The sequence below is a fragment of the Danio rerio genome, chromosome 2, assembly GCF_049306965.1.
Source record: "Danio rerio strain Tuebingen ecotype United States chromosome 2, GRCz12tu, whole genome shotgun sequence".
NCBI classification, from domain to species: domain Eukaryota; kingdom Metazoa; phylum Chordata; class Actinopteri; order Cypriniformes; family Danionidae; genus Danio; species Danio rerio.
Window position 1 is genome coordinate 18,290,332 of NC_133177.1, and position 22,802 is coordinate 18,313,133.

Below are 22,802 nucleotides of genomic sequence, written 5' to 3' on the forward strand. Positions count from 1 at the left end.
TGGGAGAGGCTGTCTATCCCGCCAGAGCTGAAATCTACCCGCATTTGGCGGGTGTTAATATAAAGCCCTGATCATGTGTATTTATGATTAGTGGCAAATACTAATTTCTTCTAAATTCTTCCAAATTAAATTTTGTATGTATGTTAAATTAAACAAATAAATCTTAAACACCACTAGTCCAACTGATCAAAACAGGAGGAAATAATCCTCAATGTTGTGTCCTGCCAATGCAAGTGTGCTCTTTGAAACAAACAAGTGTTTTGGCTTCAGTTTTGTCAATGCCAGTGTTGATGCCGTGGCACACAGAACTGCTCATTATAATCAGACTGTGCCCAGAATCATATGAGCTGATATGATTATTGTTGTCTACACAATATCTGATGTTCATCTGCAAGCATGAAGCTGTAAAGCAAAGTTACCACAAAATTTGACTTTAACTACCAGAAAAGCCTCTTTAATTGTATCTTAATCAAGCTTTATTTCTTTTCTGCAGGTATCCCAAGCAATTCTGGTAACTCTGGTGAGTTATTCTGTGATGAACTTTTATCTCATATATTTAATATTCATAAGATTCTTTAATATGTAAAATACTAATATTATCAAATATTTAAACATGCTGATTAGAAATCTGCTGATGAAATGGACAGAATGGCTTAATGGCATTTGAACATAATAGACTATTAAATAATAATGAATAAAATTTAATAAATATAGCTTTTTCTTTTCATCAAGGTCGGCCAAATGCCTCTTCACTTGGAGCTGCAAACCGAAATCAAGGTAAGACTTTCACAAATGCCTGTAAAACAACCAACCACAGATTTTCTTTCCAGCTTTTGTGTCCAAACCATTAACTAACAAAAATGCCTTTGTTTGTTTCTGCTTTGATCTCCTCCATAATTATTTCAATCTCAGCAGAAACTATTTGGTATGACTCATTGTCTGCAGTTTGTTTGCTATTCGGTTGTTGACGACAATGTTTATAATCAGAAAACTAAAAGTTGGCATATCCAGAGGCCCAGCATGGTCATGAACTGTGATCGGATTGCTGCTAACATTTTTAGTGAGTGATAAAATATACAACAGATGGTCCAAGAAAGCTTCAGGATGAACTAAAAGCCACTCAAGTCATATTTTGATTTCATGGAGTCTTAAGAAAAGAGGATTTAAAAACTGAAGGCTTCTCATTTTCAGCATCCCTGCTGGTTGTGAGTGACAGAGACTGATCTCTTTTCTGTCATAACCAGAAGAACAAAAGATTGTGAGAATCTGCCATGTTGTTCTACACACACATTTTCTAGACCCCGTTTCCACTCTAAGATGCTTTTTAAAGGATTTACCTATGTTTTGCACCTGGTATTAACCTGCATTTTGGCCATCAGTTTTCAGATTTTGTCAAGACTCGTCCCCTTACTTTATCAAGATCTACGTTATTATTCCATGAGCACTCAGTGTGATGCTCAAACACTAGTAAATGAATAAGCCCATGTTGCGTGACTTGAAAAACACACTAAGGAAAAAAGATGTGAATGAAATCTGTGTGTCTTAGTCTAAATAAAGACTGATTAACACTGCGTCAAGTACATGCGTATGGTCCTCCACCGTGGCTGACGCCAACGTTGATGCGCACCTCTCAAAAAATTTACACATCGCATAGTTATGTAGTCGGCTTGGTAGCTATGATGAGCTGTAAGCTCTTTGCTTGTACATTAAGGTAGCGTTTGGAAAAACACCTGTGAAGAAACTCGACACAGAAGACCATAAAAACCTACTGCCATCTAGCATTTTGGGAGCGTTATTGCAGAGCAACACAAACAGCACACAGAAGTATAAATGCATGACTACGCACAAGACAGGTGCTGTGGATCACGCCGATCGCTCGACGCAGAAGTATAAACAACCCTGGCTCATTTTGAAAACAAACCTCTATATTCATTTCTGGAGACCGCAAAATACATCCCAGGGGGTTCTTTTTTTTTTTTAGTTTTGCTTTCGGTAATCCACCAGAAGCCACTGTGTTTTTAGATCTCAAATTTCTCTACTTCTGGCCACATAATTTGCGGTCTCCAGAAACGTATATAGTAGGGCTGACGATTGATTAAAAAAATAATGTAATTAATTACACTTTTTTGTAATTAATCATGATTAATCACAAAACTTAACTAATGTAATAATTAACAACAAAATAATTAAAAACAAAAGTTGCATGTATGGGGTAAACACATCAAACTTAATGAAACATTTGTGGGTTCATGGAAGCAGCTTAAAGGTGAGGAATGGGCTGCCTCACAGCTTGTGACTTCATCTGGCACTTTGACTGAGTACATTTATATGGACACCAATACTAAACTTTTATGATTAAAATAATGCTGATTAAGAGTCTACCAATTAAGCAGCAATTTTGATTTCCTTAAAGGATCACCCTAGTCCCGAGATGCGGAGGCCTTTTTTTTTTTTTTTTTTTGGAGAGTGAACTGCTGAACTGCAGTTAAGTCTAAAGATTAAAAAATAAACACTCGACATTGCATGGAAACTGGAGGAAATGCAGGATAGCCTGATGATGCAACATTAATTGTTTTATACTGAAACTTTCCTTCTAAAAGCGCGTCCTTGGTCTTATCTATATTTCTTTGCTCGTTAAACACACGCAGGGCCAGATCAAGCTGAACTGGCGCTCTAGGCAAATGGCAATCACGCCGCCCTCAACCCAAAAGTGATAAAGAAAGTGACCAGTTCGCGGATGAATGTGAGGACCGCGAGGGAGGGGGTGGGTGTAGCGGATGAAAGTGAGGACCGGGGGGTTCGCTCACTGTTCTGCTGCCCAAGGCGGCCGCCTAGGTCGACTCTATGGACTTGCCGGCCCTGAAAACACGTCGGCCACAACAGGAAATAAAAAAATAAACTGCAACAGCATTATTTGCGTTCTTTTTTTACGTAATAAATATTTCAAATTAATCACGTGCGTTGACGCGCTACTTTTTACAGCCCTATATAGCTCTAGTTTTTCAGAATAATGAATGTTGAGTATAAACCAGCCTTTAATTGTTAAGATATACTTTCTCAAAATCCCCTAATATCCACAGGTCAGTATCTCCGCTCTTAAGAGATTTCCCTATGTGCAAGGCTATGAACAATTTATGTAAGATGAATGAAATTGATATTAAGATTTATTAAAGCTGCGATTATCATGTACATCTTGTTAGTCACATCTTGTTAGACTAATAAACAATCAACTATGGAATCGTCTAACAGAAGGATTTACTTCAAACACTATGAGGTGATTTGGGACATGTTATTGTACGTGGTACTTTTATATGTTTTCAGCTCAGCAGCATGGTAGAAGGAGTACTGAAAAATCATACTCAAGTAAAAGTACTTGCCAAAAAATGTAGTGCAAGAACAGTATCTAAAGTATCTGTTGTAAATATTACTCAAAGCATGAGTAAAAAGCCTTTTTAAAAGTACTTACTGTAAGAGTGAGTATTACTCTGGGAAAGAACGCCTTTACATGTAATTTGTGCCTGTATGTGTGTAAACCTAACATTTTGCGGTGCATTTGGTTATTGTTTAAGGCTATTTCAGTCATCATAAAGTCTCGGGATCATTGCGTGTAAAGTATCTTCTTGGACACAGTAATCACAGTAAGATAATGTTTTATTTCAGGACTGCACCAATTAAAACATCTGCAATCTTTTGTGCAGCTTCTTGGTGAACTACTAGTCTGTCAAGTAAACATTTCTCCATCTGAAAGCAGGTGCTGGAGATTTACTTCAGATTACAGAGCTGTCTTTACTGCCAAGAAAAGCATGAAAATCCCTGATTAATAGTGCATTCTTATGAGCGAAAACACATTCTACTTGCTACTTACAGTAGTAGTAATTTTTTTAGTTGTGAAATGCTGAAAAATAACATATCTAAAATGTTAAACCCTGTAATTATTATCTCATGTGGTCTAGCAATCAAGAAAAATCTATATAAAGCACATATCAACAGACTGAGGTACTGGCAAACAAACAAACCCAGTGAAAGTCCCCTTGAAATAACGTCTGTTGTTAGATTTCAAGCTTCATGTAGATATATTTCTCCTGTCTGTGTATATTCAAGTTATGAACAAGTATTCGCTGAGAGGGTTTACCAGAGGGTTCACCTCAGCGAAACAGATGTAAAGAACACATGTCTGGTCTGAGTCCCTCCTCCACAGAATTGTCAGTTTATATCGATCAAAGATTGGCTCCTTTACTTGAACGCGGGGCTTCACCTCAAGAGTGGGCATATTAGTCTGTACACTTTTCCCCATTCAAAACTATACAAGTGACAATAGCTATGTTTCCAACCACCGATTTTTATGCGCATTTTGGATATGCTCATAAAAAACCCATTTGCACAACTGAGTAGGATACATTTTTTATCCGTTAAGAAAAGATGCGCATAAACTACAATGGAAACACTTTTACCGAACAAATTTCAATATGCGCATTAAAAAAGTCATGTGATTTTGTAATAAAAGATCATATGATGGTAAAAATGTGGGTCCCACTTTATATCAAGTGTCCTTAACTACTATGTACTTGCATCAAAAAATAAATACATCGTACATCGTACTGTGTTCATAATGTATTTGAGAACACTTATGGTGCTCTTGAGTTGGGATAGGGGTATGGTTATGGACCGGTTTGGTGGTATGGGTAGGTTTAAGGGTGTGTTAAGGTGTAAGGTATGGTCAAAAGTGTATTTACAAATGTAATTACAGAAGTTAATTACAGATGTAATTACATACAGGTATTTAATCAAGCATACGTACACAGTAAATACATGTATTTACACAATTAATACATTGTAACCAATTATTAAATTCTGTGTAAGTATATATTAGTTAAGGACACTTAATAGAAAGTGGGACCAAAATGTGTGTGAATGCACAATCTAAAATGTTGTTTTGGTCATTCTAAAACTTCTTGACCATAGTGCTATTATATTATTAATTACCTCTAGAAATGTCAAGAGTGTCTGTGCTTCGTATCTCACACCTTCAAACACCACCACGCTTTCATTGCATGTTGGCAAACTGTCTTCTGAGGTGCAAGCAAGCGACAACCTCACGCTCTCCCTCAAGAACTCACTAAAACTGCAATTCATTGACTCGCCTTTGGATGGCTGGCTCCAGGAAATCCAGATGTTTTCTGACTGCAATGGTAAATTGGCCAATTTTACAGCTGATAAAAACATGCTTACAGCCTGAAACAAATGATGGTTTTGGCGCATAGAGCTAATATTACTCTTCATGACAACTGTTTCGTTTTTATAAAGTTTATTAAGTCTGCATAATTAAGGGCTTGGCCACTTGAGTGCTGTCTCGTCACCTTAGCTAATTCTGGCTGATTAGCCACTGAACACGACAAATGCATCGTATTTTTGTGTTGTTTTATGTTGCCTTTTGGAATTATTTCCTACAACTGTCAAATAATATTGCATGTTGTGTGCACTTAATTGTGCTCACAAACCATTCAAGTTGCCTCATTTCCCAGGTGAGTGAAATGATATAGCAGTAGGCTATAAAACAGTCATTTGCATCGTTGCCATACAGTTTTCCACCTGTTGAAAAATGTCTTAAGAACAATGCTTAGCGACTCAATGTATTACAACAGTGTTTTAAAAAGACTAAACACTTTATTGATATAGTATACAAACAAGCACCAAACACAAACGAGTCGCAGGTAATAAAATATTAAGCATTTCTTACAAAGAAAAACCCATCTAATCAAAATGCTAGCAGGTGTTTGTAGCTCTGCTCAAGCTTCGCCTCATTGCCCTTATTTGGTCACCCCCAGTGGGTGCAATGCAGCGTGAACAAAATGGCAACGGTTGGCTACTTGTTGCTTCATTTGCTGTATTCAGAAACATATGGGTGACGTCACGGATACTACGTCCATAACTTTGTCTATGAGTGCAAGTCATTTTTTAAATAAAGAAAAAAAAAATCACGCAACATCTCTCCTCAGTCAATTCCATTTCTACTTTTGATATTTGGCAGTAAAGGAAGTAGTTCTCTTTGACTACTTGAATGGAAACGCCGCTTTATTCATATATCTTTTATGCAATATTCCAGTTGTGCGCATAAGTTTATTTCGCATTTTTGGATGGAAACAGTTATTGCCAGAGCTGTGATATTAATAAAGGTGGGAGGAACTATATACTGTATACCACCCTGTCTACATGTCGCAGTTGAAATAATTTATGCTTAAAAAAATGCCCACCAGAAATGTGTTTTTTATGCACATCAATGAATCTATCCCTATTATTGTTCCTGTATTTATATTTCCTACATAAGTGGCATTTAATTTAGATAAACATTTCTTTTGTTGTAATTAGTTAGTTAGTTGTAGTTAGTTAGTTAGTTAGTTAGTTAGTTAGTTAGTTAGTTAGTTAGTTAGTTATTAATGCAGTTAGTTTGTTTTCTTTCTCTTTAATTATTTTATGTATGAATTTATTCTTAAAAATAACTTTACAGTGTAAAATAAAAGTGCAATCAAAACCTTTAATCATAATCACACTGCATTTGAATAAAGTGAAGAAATTAAGATCAGTTGTACAAACGTTTTCTTCGGTCTACTTAGACTTACTTGCTGTTTGGAAATCCAGTCATACAGTTGTGATCAGATTGAAGAAAATACTTCTTAATTTGAGATGTAAACAGGGCAGTAAATCGAAATCTTCTCTTTGTAAGCAGCAAGCAGACCGCTGTAGGTGTTTCACGATGACCTCTTCAATATCAGGGTCTTCTGATAACCTTTCAGATTAATTACTCTCAAGTATCAGAGTCTTCTGTCTGGCCTCCTGATAGAAACAAAAAGAGAAAGAAGTGAAGGAAAAAAATGAGAAGGCCATAAGTTTAATGTATGAGTAATGATTTCAGATAACTTTAGATCATCTCTTTAGCAGATAAAAGCATCTCTTGAGGAGATGAAAGCAGTGGAACTTCTTATAAATGACAACATAAGAACAGTTTTAAGAAATGGACTGGAAACATACAATTATAATGGAAAATAAAGATTCTGTGCATGTGAGATTTTATGAGTTACAGTAGATAGTAGTTAGTGTTTTGCTAGTTGGTGAAAATTAGTAGCTAGTTACAGTTACTAGTTACTTGATTCAAACTCAATTATTTTTTGATTACTTACACCAACAGTAATGCATTACTGTTAAAAGTAATTTTTCAGTTACTTTTCCAAAGAACATATTGTTTATACCCTTATAACATCACTTCAGTGCTGTATGGAAAATACAATGTTGATCAGCTTCACAGTTTTAATTAATTTGCATTCTCACAACTAAAGCACAGAACAGACTAACACAATTTTTAAACACTAATTTATTATTATATAGTCAAACCAGCAGCACAGAAATGAAAACATCACAAGGTGAAAAACATCTGAATAATATATTCAGAAACAAAAAAACAAAAACTGAAGTTGCTTCAGCATTATAAAAGTTATAGTTGTATTTACCCTTAAACATGTACTTTCAGTGCAAATTTGGTGAAACTAAGCACCAAAAAAAAAACAAAAAAAACAAAAACTAGTACACACAACCTTACATTTTGTGCATTTTTATGCATTTTTAAAAAAATAAAAACATAAAATCAAATTTATGAGCAATTTCCAAACTAACCACAAATTAAATTCAAATTAAACATAACTTATTGAATTTAAAAAAATCATTCAAGAATGTATATTCAATATTTAAGTGCAAAAAATGCTGTTGTATAACAGCTATAAAAATATGTAAAACAATAAAAAATAAATCACAACATTTTTCTAAGAAATACAGCCCTATACATCTAAATAACTTCTTCAGAAATATAACAGAAATGTGTCGCTGTGTCTACTAAACTAATACATTTTGTATTTTGTATAGTAGTATTAGTGATAGTAATTAATAATAATAACATTAAAAGTCTCTCAGTCACTCTCGCATACACACTTCGTCTACCTCGCATGCATTCAGTCTCTTTTGTGAGCACACTTAGGCTGCGTTTGAAATCGCATGCTTCCATACTGTATAGTACGCTAAAATAAGTATGCGAGCCGAGTATTATGTCCGAATTCTTAGAATTCGAAAATCAGCATGTGAGAAGTACCCAGATGACCTACTACTTCCAGCAAGATTCTGAAGTGTGCATCGGATGGACGCTATGCTTTCCCATGATGCCCTGCAAGAGAATTTATGAATGGGAGTGAAGCGGCTCAACTCATGTGGGTAGGTCACGTTATCAAGACAAAATGGCGGATATAGTACGTCCGAGTTCCATTTATACTGCTCACATTCATACGATATAGAACGTGCTTTTTTATATGCTTTATTTATAAGGTTTTATATATATATATATATATATATATATATATATATATATATATATATATATATATATATATATATATATATATATATATATTTGCACAAAACAGAAAAAGACAAAACAGTTAACAACAACAAAACAAAATATATAAACAAATATCCCCAACACTACTTTCCCTTTTGTGGCTTTAACAGAAGATATACATAGCTAACAGTCTGCAAGCATTAGGTTCTCGAGCTTCACACAAATGCACAGCAAGTGTACATAGTGCATACACAACTTCAATACAGTAATGACAAAATGCAAAAAGTCATACGATACACATAAAAAGTGAACAGTTCAGTGTGTAATAAAAGGAAGGTTCTGTATACTTTTCTTACAAGCACTGCCATTGTGAAAGGCACTACAAGGTTACAAGGATATGAAAGAGGAATTAAAAATAAATAAATAAATAAATAAATAAATAAGAGAGAGGGGGGGGTAATTTTGGGATTATATGAAATTTTATATATCCTGCTCTAAGAACATGCTTTTTTAATGGCCGAGTAGTACATTTAAACTCAAATGCAGTTCCTACTGGGTAGTTGGCGGTTTTGGACACAGCCTTGGCCTCTCTTGCTCACATCCAGTTTTTCGTGTACTTAGTCTCTCTTGCGCCCACACTTGGTGTAACTAGCAAACATAGGGTCTCTGCTTTCGCTTGACTTTTGTGTGGTGCCTCTTCATTTACGGTGGTTGCTTGGCATCCACCAATCCCACATTGTGTCACCCCTGTAAACAGGAAGATGTATGGTAGACTGCAGCCAAAACTAATTATCTTACCAAGTAACCGACAAACGCATCAAATTGTAACAATAACGAAGTTACTATAATTAAAAAGTAATGCGTTACAATATTAGTTACTGTCAAAAGTAATGCAACAGGACCAAACTGTATGTATATAAATTTTGATTGATTCAAATTGATATCACAGCACCAACTACTGGTCTGGGATCCATAATGCATTTTTTTTTTTTTTGCCATTTCAGTAAATTTATGTAAACTAGTAGGAAATTCCAGAAAGCTGGTAATGTTTCAGGATTAGTTCACCCCTGGGTTTACACTAATTATTTTCTTATAAAATGCTATTGTGACGTTTTTTTTTTTATACTTTTATGCGTATCATAATGCATATCATAAATTTTGTCAATAATAATGATGGCGCAGTGCGTAGCACGTTTCACCTCACAGCAAGAAGGTCGCTGGTTCGAGTCTTGGCTGGTTAAGCTCCAGATTTGGCTTCAGTACTGACTAATGTAATGTATATGCACAAATATAATACTGTATAGTTTCCTTTTAAATATTAATTGAAAAAAAAGATATTTGACAGTGGTGTACTAATATATACTAAGCATTATATTGTGTTTGCCCAGAGTGTTTACATGGTCATAATACAGCAATTAATGCAACAAGCATTTAGTTTGGGCTAGCTTTTGCAGCTGGACATTCCTTTACAATGCCTTTGATGCGTGAACATTAGCCAGTGGGGGAGTGTCTTTTGTCTTTCCAGGTGGGAATTATTCATGACTATTGTCACTCCCATGCATACAGGTGAGATGATTTAAAATATACTTTAATAAATGTAAATCATTGCAATGTTTTCTGTCAATGAGAGTCCAGAATGATTTTTTTACATAATTGAAAAGTAAATATTTCTAGCGTACAAGACTAGTCACTCAAAATATGCATAAAAAAACACACACACAAGCATGTACATCAATATATCTCACATATTATTGTAGTACAGTTTGTGCTGAATGCAAAAAAAAAAAGATAAAATACATGTCGGCCAATACTATGCAATAAGTTGCGAAAATAAGTACAAATTTCAGATCATGTCAAAACATCTTAGGAGCCCCAAAATGACCTCAGACCCCTGAAGATTAATAAAAAGCTTTACATGATTCAGTAAGTATACATACACTAATACGTCAATTAAACAGTAAAATTACAAACAATAAGAATGCTTGTAATATCTATTTTATCATTATATAGTATTATTAAGTGTAAAAATAAGTATAAGGTTCTGAGAAGTACATCAAGTACTGTATATATAGTAAAACCTGGGAGCTCTGTCAAAATCTACTGATCTAGAGAGAACTGGCTCTGTTGGAAGAAGAAAAGGTCTTACTGTTTGAGTAAACACTAGAAAATGTCATTCTCATGTAATATAAGTGAACAAACTAAGAAGTAAACTATAAGATCAGGCAAAAAATTTTGTTGACTTTATATAAAATCTGTAGTTATTTATCCACAGCACACCAGTCTGATATTGTTCATCTGAATAAGGAACACGGCACCTTTTCTCTGACCCATCAGGCGATGGATATGGATCTGTCGAAAGCGTGCGTCACTATTGCTCAAGTCAGGAGCTGTCTGTTCTGTTCTGTTACTGTGTGAAAAAGCCACCGTTCCCAGAGAAGGTGCGATACAGCACATATGTCTCCTAGGGAGAGACAGACCTCGGCCAGAGTTCACACCTCGCTTTTTTCTCAGGTCAGAAGGTAAAGCGCAACACAAGTGCAAATGCAATCCAAGCCACTCCACAGTACATGTGACGGATGACCTTGCACGTCATTCACAAGGGGTTCATTTATATTTTTCAAAATTTTTAACCTTCTATTCTTGATAATCAATTCATAATTGAACCTAACGTTCAACAGATTAACTATAATTAAAATCATGTTATCCAACACAACATTTATGACACTTTATTATTATTATTTTATTTATTTGTTTATTTAACAGGGACAATACACTTGACATAGTGATACAAACACAACCAATGCCACATACATAGGGCATATACCATAAAGCTAATTTGCAGCCCTCATCCCTGGTTAGGCTTTACATAAAAAATAAATAAATAAACAAACAAATAAACAAAAAACAAAACAAAACAACAAACCTATACAGTATATACAGAGCCACAAACATAAAATTTAAGTCAATCTGCATTCTAAAGAGAAATGTAAACCTGACCAACTTGAAAGAACAATATTTAATGTTCACACCGCTGTAATTATTTTAACCGTTCTTTCAGCTTTACAGAAAAAAACTGGGAGTTCTGATTGTAACTTTAAATCAACAGGTATGGCATGCCATAGATCCATAGATGTGAACCCTTGTTCAGATGCAGTGGTTCTGCATCTGCGGATTCTACAATTCCCACTTACTGCTCCTCTAGTCTTAATTCATACCTGAACATGATCTCTGATTCTCAGCACAATCATTCCATCAGCGTAGACTTTAAGATGACATTTCCCATCATTCCATGCTCCTTCGGTCCTTCTCAGCCCTATCAAGCTACATTGAATGGGTGCCTTCTGGCCACAAAAATGACATATTGCGGCTTTAAAGTCTGCATGAAATCAAATTATAAAATGTTTATTTTTCTAGCTCACGTTATTTTTTAAAGTTGAATAATTAATCAGTGTAAGTAACAATGATGTATAGGTGATCTGCCTAAATGTAAACCAGTGAACATAATATCTTTCAAATACAATTCCTCCCTTGCCACCTAAAGCCAAGCCTCCTGAAATCATAAACTCACACATTAAAGAGGACAGAGACTTACTAGACCATGTCATTCAACAGTTAGAAAACTTTATAATACTTTATAATGCTACAATTTCCAATAAATAAACTGTATTATATCTAGCACATTTTCAGTTGTGTAGCAAGCAAAGCTTGTCATAATGTGCAATATTTCATTCATGCAAGGATCGCTGCTCTCACTCTCTCACACGCTTTGTCCTAAAGCCACTACGGAATGCTAAGTGGTTGGCTGGCTGGATGCAGAAATTACACTCATTATTAAGCCATACTTACATTCTATTTTCGACCAAATATTCAGAGTAGCGTGGAAAACAATATAGGGAGAGTGTCACAGGCTGTCATTGTTCAAAAATAACCAATGTGAATATAAAAGCAACTTCAGCTTAGTAAAGCAGGCTAGGCGGAGTAGCGCTATTAACTGATATAACTAACTACATAAAAATCTACATTATCCATGCTGTAAAAGGTCCCTTATAACTTTAAAAATAGTCACATCAATCTTTCACCGGAAGATTTCAGTGGCTGAACAACACTTCTTTGCAAATAGCCAATTTGTAAAACACAATTTACATCAGCTTTACATGCCTGAAATAGTTTATAAAAGTGGATCTGCATAAACTGCTATGCAGATGTACAAATTTACATTTGTTGACAGACAGTTTGAGAATTGTCGGCCCAACAAATTTTAATTGGATGAACAATTAAACAAAAACAATTAAATTAAAGCGTGGGGGTGCCACGCTTCTTTTTTTAAATTGTACGTTTTTGTACGACTGAACTCGAATTTGCATGAACTAAACTGACAAAAAATTAAACGGTTATGTTTCCTTGTGAAATCAGATTGCTACTTTTTGTTCATGAAGACTTTAACCTTTTACACATGTAAACACACTGGTGTGATTAGAATGTTTAGTGTGTGTCATGGGAACGGCTGCTAAATTAAAATCTGCTTTTTGGAATAATGAAAGAAAACTCCACGATGGTGTTATCAAGACTTTAGAAAGTAGAATAAATTAGTGTGAGACTCATGATGTCAGCCAGAGGAGAGAACAACGTCAAATTTACTCTCAGCCCAATAGACACTGCATTAGAAACATATCGCATAAGCTGTCATTTTTTTAAGCAGTAACTTTTTTTGTAATTTGACGCAAAGATGATATAATATATTCATAAATGCATATAAATGTTCATACGTTTTTATTTTTATTAAATATTAAAAGCTTTAAAAATATTCAGAATGTCAGACTTTTTAAACATAATTAGAATGCCACTCAATATTTGCAGAAAGAAAAATGACATGTCATCACTTAAGCTTAAAAGCGATGCATTTGAAATAATGGTAATATTAAAAAAGGTCAGTGGGAGTATTTAACACTTACATGTGAAATATGAAAATCTGAATGTGTTTAAGTGCTATAATTGGGTGCATCTATACCAACCAAGAAAGCATAATATCGACAATCCAGTATTTTTTTCTGCTATGCCTTTTTCTGATATTGTTAGGGGAAATGTATGTATGTATGTATTACATTTTGTTATTCCTGTCAGAATGGTGTTTAAAGGCTTAACTATCTTTTGGGAAGCACCAGCTCATTTGCATTTAAAGGAACACACAATAAACTTACATGTTCGCTCACAACAAAATTGGGAAAAATTTTGATAAGCTAAGAAGAGTATTGTCTTGATTGTGGGAATATCGGAATATTGTTGTCCATGTAAATGTACTGACTGAAAATGAAGACTGGGGCAGATGTAAGCTTGTGTGTTTTCAATGTCCGTTCTAATATTTAAAGAAACGAGCAGCAACAGTGGGTCTGTCTTTTGAGTACACTTGAACTTCACCCCTCACTTCAATCTAATCTTGGGTACAGATGCTGCTGGGAAGACAATGGCTCGGTTGGGTCCTCTGGAGGCCTGTCAGCATTTGGATAATCCCATACACAGTGAACAAAGTAAACTCCAAGACTGGAGATTTAAAGTTTAAATCCCAGCAAAATCAGAGTTGTCGCTCAAAATGGACACTGAGCTTTTCTGAGCACCCGTTAAACCATGCCAGATGGGCTTTTTCGTGGGGAGATATGATTTTTTAAAATGTCATGTTTAAGTGTTAAAATTGTACTCAGTGGTAAAAATCTTAAACATGGTACTCTTGTTTTGTTTATATGCATACTGGCAAGGGACAAAATGGGTTTTCAAGTGTCTTGAAGGGAAAAAAAATGCATTTCTTATGGTTAACAGAAGATACCTATTAAAATATCATTCAGTGTAAAAATAGTTTGTATACCAAAACATTTTGTCAGGAATATTTACAACAATAATGATTTATAATCATTTGATGACATTTACAAAAATTAACATTGACAAAATACTGATTCATTGTAAATACTGATTTAAATAGTTTTTTATTAATTAATTAATTAATTAATTAATTAATTAATTAATTAATTAATTTATTTATTTATTTATTTATTTATTTATTTATTTATTTATTTATTTATTTTTATTATTTATTATTTATTTAAAATATTAATTCAAATATTTGATATAAAATCTCTTTTGTTAGTTTGATGCAGACAAAACGTTTAAACTAAATTCACTCAAATTAGTTAAATCAATACACAAATCAAGACACTATTCATTAAAAAAGGAATATTTAGCCTTTTTTCATGAATAAGTTGTTTATATGTGTTATAACATAATTTGTTCATAACAAACGTAGACTATAGGCCACTTAGAAGTTAGAACAAAGAAATAAAATAAGTCCTCTGTAACATTGTAACATCTCAGCACTCTAAATAGCCTAGGTACATACACTTAGTCATTAAATTGGCCAACACACCAATAGAAATACTGTAGTAGTAGGTAGTGCACACACAGCAAGAAGGTCACTGGGTCGCTGGTTCGAACCTCGGCTCAGTTGGCGTTTCTGTGTGGAGTTTGCATGTTCTCCCTGCCTTCGCGTGGGTTTCCTCCGGGTGCTCCGGTTTCCCCCACAGTCCAAAGACATGTGGTACAAGTCAATTGGGTAGACTAAATTGTCCATAGTGTATGAGTGTGTGTGTATGTGTGTGTGTGTGTGTGTGTGTGTGTGTGTGTGTGTGTGTGTGTGTGTGTGTGTGTGTGGATGTTTCCTAGAGATGGGTTGCGGCTGAAAGGGCATCCGCTGCGTAAAAACTTGCTGGATAAGTTGGCGGTTCATTCCGCTGTGGCGACCCCGGATAAATAAAGGGACTAAGCTAACAAGAAAATGAATGAATGAATAAATTATCAATTATGATGGGTATTTGGCAATAAAGGAATTAAGATGAAGGCTCTGTGGGATTCGTTTCATCACTACTCTTTATAATCTGGCATTAAGGCGACGGTGAAGCTGAATAATAAAAGAATAATTAGCCTATACTGTATACTCTGACTACATTGTGATTTTATAGTTAGATTAATATTTAGTTATAACTTAATTACTCACCAAGATTAGACTACGTGTTTTTGTGGAGTAATATTATTGAATCCACTGTCAATGGCTTTAGCGCAGACGCGCTCACTGAGCAGCCCTGAAGTGAACACCCTTTTACTGCTGCTGCTACTGCCCGGGATGCACTACTGATCTGCCTAATTTAGCATGTTTTGAGTAGTATTGTTTATTTATCTTCCACCAGCCAAGAACATCCATTTCATTTCTTTGAGAGCGGTTTAATATAGCGAGCGACCTCGTCATTTTTCCTGTGAGCTTGCTGCACTTTGCTTTTTAGCGCTATACTGTAATACGCAGTGTATGAGCGAAATACCTTGGCGGCTAGAATGACCGTTCTTTATTAACTAGCAGAGATAATCCTGACCGCAGTCACTTTTTGACTTTTCCAAACGATTTAATTACTTTCTTGCGCTAATCAAAATGCATCACATGACTGTTCATGTACTATGCAAGCCTAAGCCCGCCCTGATCCCGCCTAAAATTATAGAAATTAAGCCCGAACCCAATGGGACCCGATCTACAGCTTCAGTCAGAACTCAACGTCAGGCATTCTTCATTCAGGCAATTTTTCGCCTGGCAACAGGTTTTGTGCATATGCTTACAAAAATGATCACAAACAGCCTATGATATTTTAATACTATGTTTTAATACTATGAAGATTAGTTTTTCTGAGAAATCTGTTAGGGTGTATCATTTATACGGTGTGTAAATTTTACTCAAATTATTTTAATTTGTCAAGGGAATGAAGAGGGGAAAATGTTTTGTACACTGAAGTATGACAAAAGAAAGAACTCACATCTGAAAATAAAGCAAAGCAAAAGAATGAGGAATAAAAAGAGCAAAGTATCCCTAAAATGCCAGGTTTAATATTTACAACAATAATCTGACATTCATTTGATCTCAAAGCAATTAATTATCCAGTTATAACTCCATGGACTTCGATGTCATTACCATCTACTGTTGTTTAAACATCTGATGCATATGGCACACAAAATGGAATCTACTTCAGGAGTTTTAAAGTTGTAATCTCACCAGCTGAATACAGATTTTCCATGAGATGAGATGTCAGGGGTTTAACCATCCTCCTGGAAACAAAGCCAACTAAATACTGGATTTTGTGTTTTTGAAGACTGTTTTTTTTTTCAGATTCGTTAATAGCTTGCTAGTCTGTTGGCTAGTAGGGATGTTGACTTTAGACTTCTTAACCCCTAAACAAAAACATACACTAATAAGTCTCTTTAAGTCATTGAGTTGGGATGATAGTCTTTTCTTAGTCAATAAAAAACTGCAAACATTTCAGATTTTGACTGGTTTTTAGACAGCAGCTAAAAATATCAAATTACTAAACAACTGTTTTGTTTTGTTTTTGTTTTTTGGGTCATAGCTGGTTTTCATCTGGTTTTCTTCTGCCCTCGCTTTTCTAGACGAAATCCTTCTGAATGAAGAAACCAGCATGTAATTACACTCCGTTTCTGAGCAAACTCCACCCAAAGCAAATATTTTCCTCAATAATGGAAGCTGGTACAATGCAATAGCAATCATCTCTTTTTCCACTAAAGAGCTTGTTTACAGGTCAAGAAAAGGGAGATTAGAGTGATTCAGGCCGGATTGGCACCACAGCGAACATTTTATTGCAAACCACTTTCCTGTTTGTCTTGAAATTGAACTTGAAATTTGGTTGGAGGTAAAAACTTAAATGGCTTTAGACACGGTAAAAAGTCAAACTAAAGAACATAGTAATTGGACCTAAACCATGGTAATCAGAAATCAACCATGAATTTGATATATTAACCACAGTTTAATCATGTTACTTGTAGTAAATCTGTGGTGACATAAATGATAATCAATCACAGATGGTGAATAAAATCATTTTAAGAAGTTACTAAGGAGTTACTGATATGCATTAATGTTTTGTTTTTTTTCTTCTTTAAAAAAAGCGGGAGTCCTACAGTATTCTTACTATAATGACTTCAGAATATTTCAGACATAGGGACACATATTGGATTAGTGGAGCAAAGCCACATCACATGCAACAACTTTCATTATTAAATGAATTTGATAAAAAGTGTGCAACGTTTTCACACTAGAAATCATGTTTTTTTATGAATGTAACTGATTTGTCAATATGCTGCAACAGCTCCATTTAATTTAAGATCATTCATTCATTCATTCATTCATTTTCAGCTTAGTCCTTTTATTAATCAGGGGTCACCACAGCGGAATATTCCGCCAATTTATCCAGCAGATGTTTTTACACAGCGGATGCCCTTCCAGCCACAACCCGACACTGGGAAACACTCATACACACTCATTTACACTCATACACTTTGGCCAATTTAGCTTATTCAATTCACCTATACCGCATGCCTTTGGGTAACCAAAGCACCCAGAGGAAACCCACGCGAACACGAAAAAAACATGTAAACTCCACACAGAAATGCTAACTGACCCAGCTGGGGCTCAAATCAGCAAGCGTCTTGTTGTGAGGTGATCATGCTACACACTGCGCCAGCGTAACGTCTAATATGAGATCAATGTAGCGAACTTTGACACTCACGCCACCTTCGGTGGGAATGCAGTTACATCCTATAGGACCCATGCAGAAATCATCTTCATAAATGAGCTAAAGTTTTCAAACCAAATTATGATAATAATTACTATCAAGCTTAAAGCTGGCAAAGCAAACCAAGTCCACTTGAACAATTGCTGATGAGAGATGAGTGAAAGCAGCTTATGCTTTTATTATGCCACAGTCCACCACTTTAAATTCTTCCAGACATAATCATTTGGTGCAAGAAGCATCGTTGTTTTATAATACCCCGCAAAACCAAAAAAGTTAAGATATCTCAAACCGTTTGAAGAAAACCGATTGCAACAAACCATTTAAGTCCAAAAACTAATTGTAATGAGTACTTTGAACTAGTAAATGAAGCAATTTGAGCACAGTAAAACCCAATAAATGAACAGAACTCAAACCAATTGAGTACTGTAAGACCCAATAAGTTAAGGCGACTCAAACTGTATGAGGAAAATGATTGCAACAAAGTTAAAAAAAATTATCTATTTGAGTACCATGAACGTGCTCCATTTAAGTTGAAATAATGAGGTATTTAATTATCTCATTACCTTCTACACTGAGTTCAAAACTCTTTTCAAATTAGTAAAATTAACTTTCAGTAAATTTTGAGTTCACTACACTCATTTCATTTGATGAAGTCGACTGGGTTTTACAGTGTACCAAATACTTTTTATGATGCTGCTTCGTGCAATGTACAAAATATAATGAAACATGTTTTGCCATTCTCTGTTTTTGAACTGGAAATTGAGGGTTTGTGACGTCATTTGCATTACAACACAGGACACAGTCCATGTCACTAGTTAAAACTGCTTATTTCTCTGGATTTGAAGATTCTTCAAAACATTTGGGATAATGTAACATGTTAGTAAAACAAATGTTCCAGTGGTTTTTGGATATTTAATGACAAAAAGTACATATTGTGCCTTTAAGTATTTTTTATTCTTAAAAAACAGCTAATTTGAACACAGTGTTCACCCCACAATAATAATATGCTAAAAGCCCAAATCACCTTAAACTACCAGCATTCAGTAGCTTCATGTCAGGCATTTGCCAAAAGTAAGCGATGCTATTTTCACTTTTAGCCACATGCTGAAAAATGTGTCACGCGAAGATATATTCCCTGCCCCCAAATCCCACCCCTCACTGTATGATTAATCATATCACTTCTGCAATATTACAGTGGGACTAACATCCCCCGTGGTGTCCTTAAAAGACACCGCTGAGCCTCTCGCCAGCGCCCATCATAAACAATCATGCGCTCAGCAACCTGATGATCATCTTGATGGATGCACTTTTTTTTTCCTGGAAAGTGTTTCTTAGCAGGGGGAAAAAGTGATGCGTGTTCACCTCTCTTTTTCTCTGCACCCCACAGCTCGAGTGTGTGACAACGTGCTCCTGCGCTGTCAGAACGGTGGTGTGTGTCACCACCACCAGCGCTGCCAGTGTCCGGCAGGTTTCGGCGGCATACTGTGTGAGAAGACCCAGTGCCAGGGTGACTCTTGTGAGGATCTGCAATCCAGCCAGCCGTCCCTGCGCTTCCTGCCCACAGCCCAGACTCTCCCGCTGGCTCTTCTATCCCTCATCCCCTCCCTGCTGGCCTCCCGGGGCCTAACATCACTCTGAGGGAAACGTATTCGCCCCAAAGACATTCTCAACGGGGGCTCCGATGTTACAGGACACACGACGGCTGAAAAGAAACGCTCCCTTGTTTTGAGGAAGAAAAAAAAAAACAAGTTTTCTGCTATGAACTGTCAGAAATGATGGATAAACTGCGAGAGGAAATTTACAAAAAACAACAATATCATATAAAAAAGTGACACTAACGATTGTCTTTGTCTTTGTTGAAAATGTTAGGAAGAATCAAATCAATACACTGTTATATTCTCGCTCTGAAGCCATCTGTCAGATGAAAGTTTATCTCAATCCCTGGAGCGCAAAAAACACTGCAATACTTTTTTTTCTAGGTGGGGAGAGAAATGTCGAGATGTACTCATTGACTGCCACCTAAATTTACGCACACACAGACACAGACATAATCAGAATAACATGACTGGTTGTCAAACTTTTCACACTTTACCTTTTCCTGACCCTGATTCTTCTGCTTCCTGTAACTCTGTGAAGTCATCTAAAAGATTCATGATGTATGTCACACAAGAACTGATCCAGTATTGATCAAATATACAGTACAGTAATCTGTTCAACTTTTGTACTGTATTTTCAAGAAATGGAGCAAGAAGAAAGACCTCGAACAATGTGACTTTTTGCATCGCTGCAGCAGCCTGTAGAATTTGGGTGGGTGTTTTTATTATTGACCTGATGGAGTTGCATAATCCCTGTTCAGTTGCTAATCGTTTTGCTTAAAACATCCGTTTACATTCTCACCGACTGAACTGTATGAGAGGTTTCACCAAAGGGCTTTGGTGAGGAATCCTTTGTTGCTTGAAGCCAGCTATGTTTGTGAATTAAAGATCAAAAATGCCATTTCGTGAAGGAAAGTCTTGATGATTACTTTTCACATGATTACAGCAGTTGAGGAGAGGTTTCAATGCAACCATTTTGGAAAGTCCACAAACTGCAGGTATGTGGAATTTAATGGTTAGCACTTTCTCAAACGGATAGGAAACTGTGTGGTAGCACAAGCACATTCATACTAAAACTGAAACTTGTTGAAAACTCAACAAATTCTGAACTTGACCACAAATTTAACAACACCACCAAAATCATATGGACGGAACCTTATTATGTGAGACTCCTACACTCTCATAAATAAAGGTACAGGGGCTGTCACTGTAGTACCATTTTACCAGATACTTATTTGTACCTGAAGGGTCCATAATGGTACCTCAAAGGTAATTTTTTGTTACATTTGGAAACTAATATGCACCTTTTAGGTACCACTGTGTACTATTTAAGTATAAATATGCATCTTTAAAAAAGTACTGCCCCAGGGACAGCTCCTGTACATGTATCTCTGAGAGTGTATAAAGTAGTTCACACCTAAGAATTAGCCAACATATTGGAAAAAATTATATGGATGATCAGGGCCGTCCATTAAAAATACTTTTAGCTGAAACCGTGCTTTAGTTCAGGTCACAAATCATGCTGTTAACTACTGGCTTTATTAACTGTTCATTAGTAGTTATAAAGTATGATCTAATTTTACATCACTAATCCTACCCAAAACCTAAACCCTAAACTTAAACTTCTACCTTACTAACTATTATTAAACATGTATTTAGGATGGGGGGTTTAACCTTCTTCAGAATATCTTCTCAACAGACAAAAGAAAAAAGAAAGAAAGAAAGAAAAACGGTGTTGCCATATGGCAATAAGTTATTTATGTTCATTTCCCTGCCACTGTTAAGACAACATTGATTTATTTTATTTATTTATTTTTTTTTGGAAAAAGAAAACCTTAGTGTAGCCAATGATGTGCTTTGGTTAAGTCACTTGACAAGCAGTGTTTTTCTGACAGACTGATGTTTATTGTGAATAGTTGCTGAATGCAAATGTTAACGTCAATAAAAACAAAGGATCAAATTATAACATATCCACTCTGGAGCAAAATCTGAAACATCACCTCCAGTAAGTTACGATGACATACTCACAACTCAATTTTTTTTTTTTTATCAAATTAGTTTTTTGTAAATCGATCAAATGTTTGTGTTACCAAATGGCAACACTGTCCAATAGTGTAGCGTGCAATATAGCTAGCAAGGTCAGCTGTGAACTTTTAAGTTGCAACAATAACAACAATGCTAGTAATATGATGTTGATTTATCATATGTTAATGACATTTGCATTATGGATAAAATCTAGTTTTAATGGCAATACTATTTTAGTATAGATATAAATACTGGCAACAGTGTATTAGCGAGCACCACCATGTTCTGTGATAAGTGAAAGAAGAAAAGGACAGAACTGGCTCTTCCTGCAGATGAAAGTGAGGATGAGATGGGTTTCAGTGACCATGAGAATGATGCAAATTGGACATTTGATAAGAGCAGTGATGGAGACAGTTCAAGTAAGTTAGATTTGAGGCAGATAAGACAGGTGTAGTATATTACATAGTATAATATATAAACATTGTCAGCTGGTAGCTACATTATTCTGATGCATCTGGATATATTAGACTTGTTATTTATTTGTTATAATATTTACTGGAGAAAATATTTAGATTTCCTGTATGTTGTATACATGATAATACAATATTATGATTATTTTCAATAATATTCAGCCAAAAAGAATGGAATAAATGAAAGCTTTTGGAATATCAGTTGTTGAAAAGTATGTATAAGGTCGTATTTATAAGTTCCGTGTTAAAGCTTATAATACTGCAACACCAATTAAATAATTTTAACACCAAAATTATTAGTTATAGGCAAAATCTAAAAGAGAAATGTCTAAGTTAGATTCACTGTTGGATGTTGTTGCCATATGGCAACATATCAGTACCTTAAAAAAATACTTTTTTCCATTTATTTTTATAGCACTTCAAGTTAAGCCATTTAAGAAAAGAAAAACAGTCAAATATTTTTTATAGATTTATTATAACGTGTGCAGTAGAGGGTTAGCAATCAACTATTGCACTTTTTTATAAATTTCCACTCTCTTTGTGCCATTTACAACCAAATTGGCTCTTTATAATGTACCTACAGTACTCTAATTATCAATTATGCCGGCTGTCACTATTATTCAGTAGCAAGTTTTCAGCAGTCAAGGCATATTTCCTGACATTTCAACAGAAATTCGTTCATAAAATAGTAAAAGCAGGGTTGGATTTCAGGACACTGCAATAAAAG

At 35.2% G+C, this 22,802-nt stretch overlaps 1 protein-coding gene and 1 long non-coding RNA gene across 4 annotated transcripts in view; one reads left to right on the forward strand and one right to left on the reverse strand.

The window, feature by feature from the left end:
• Positions 1-20,481, forward strand: part of ntng1b (netrin g1b) — a 167,463-nt gene extending 146,982 nt beyond the window's left edge. For all 3 annotated transcript variants that reach the window (XM_009298418.5, XM_682846.9, XM_073924384.1), the window contains 3 exons: positions 494-520; positions 733-777; positions 19,373-20,481. In XM_009298418.5, coding sequence (XP_009296693.1) covers positions 494-520; positions 733-777; positions 19,373-19,623 — 323 coding nt within the window. In that variant the 3' untranslated portion in view covers positions 19,624-20,481. The remainder of the gene's footprint in view (positions 1-493; positions 521-732; positions 778-19,372) is intronic.
• LOC141378020 (uncharacterized) overlaps positions 1-22,802 on the reverse strand; it is a 76,744-nt gene that overhangs the window by 29,619 nt on the left and 24,323 nt on the right. The window contains exon 2 of the long non-coding RNA XR_012391283.1: positions 6,618-6,831. This is a non-coding gene — a long non-coding RNA (uncharacterized lncRNA). The remainder of the gene's footprint in view (positions 1-6,617; positions 6,832-22,802) is intronic.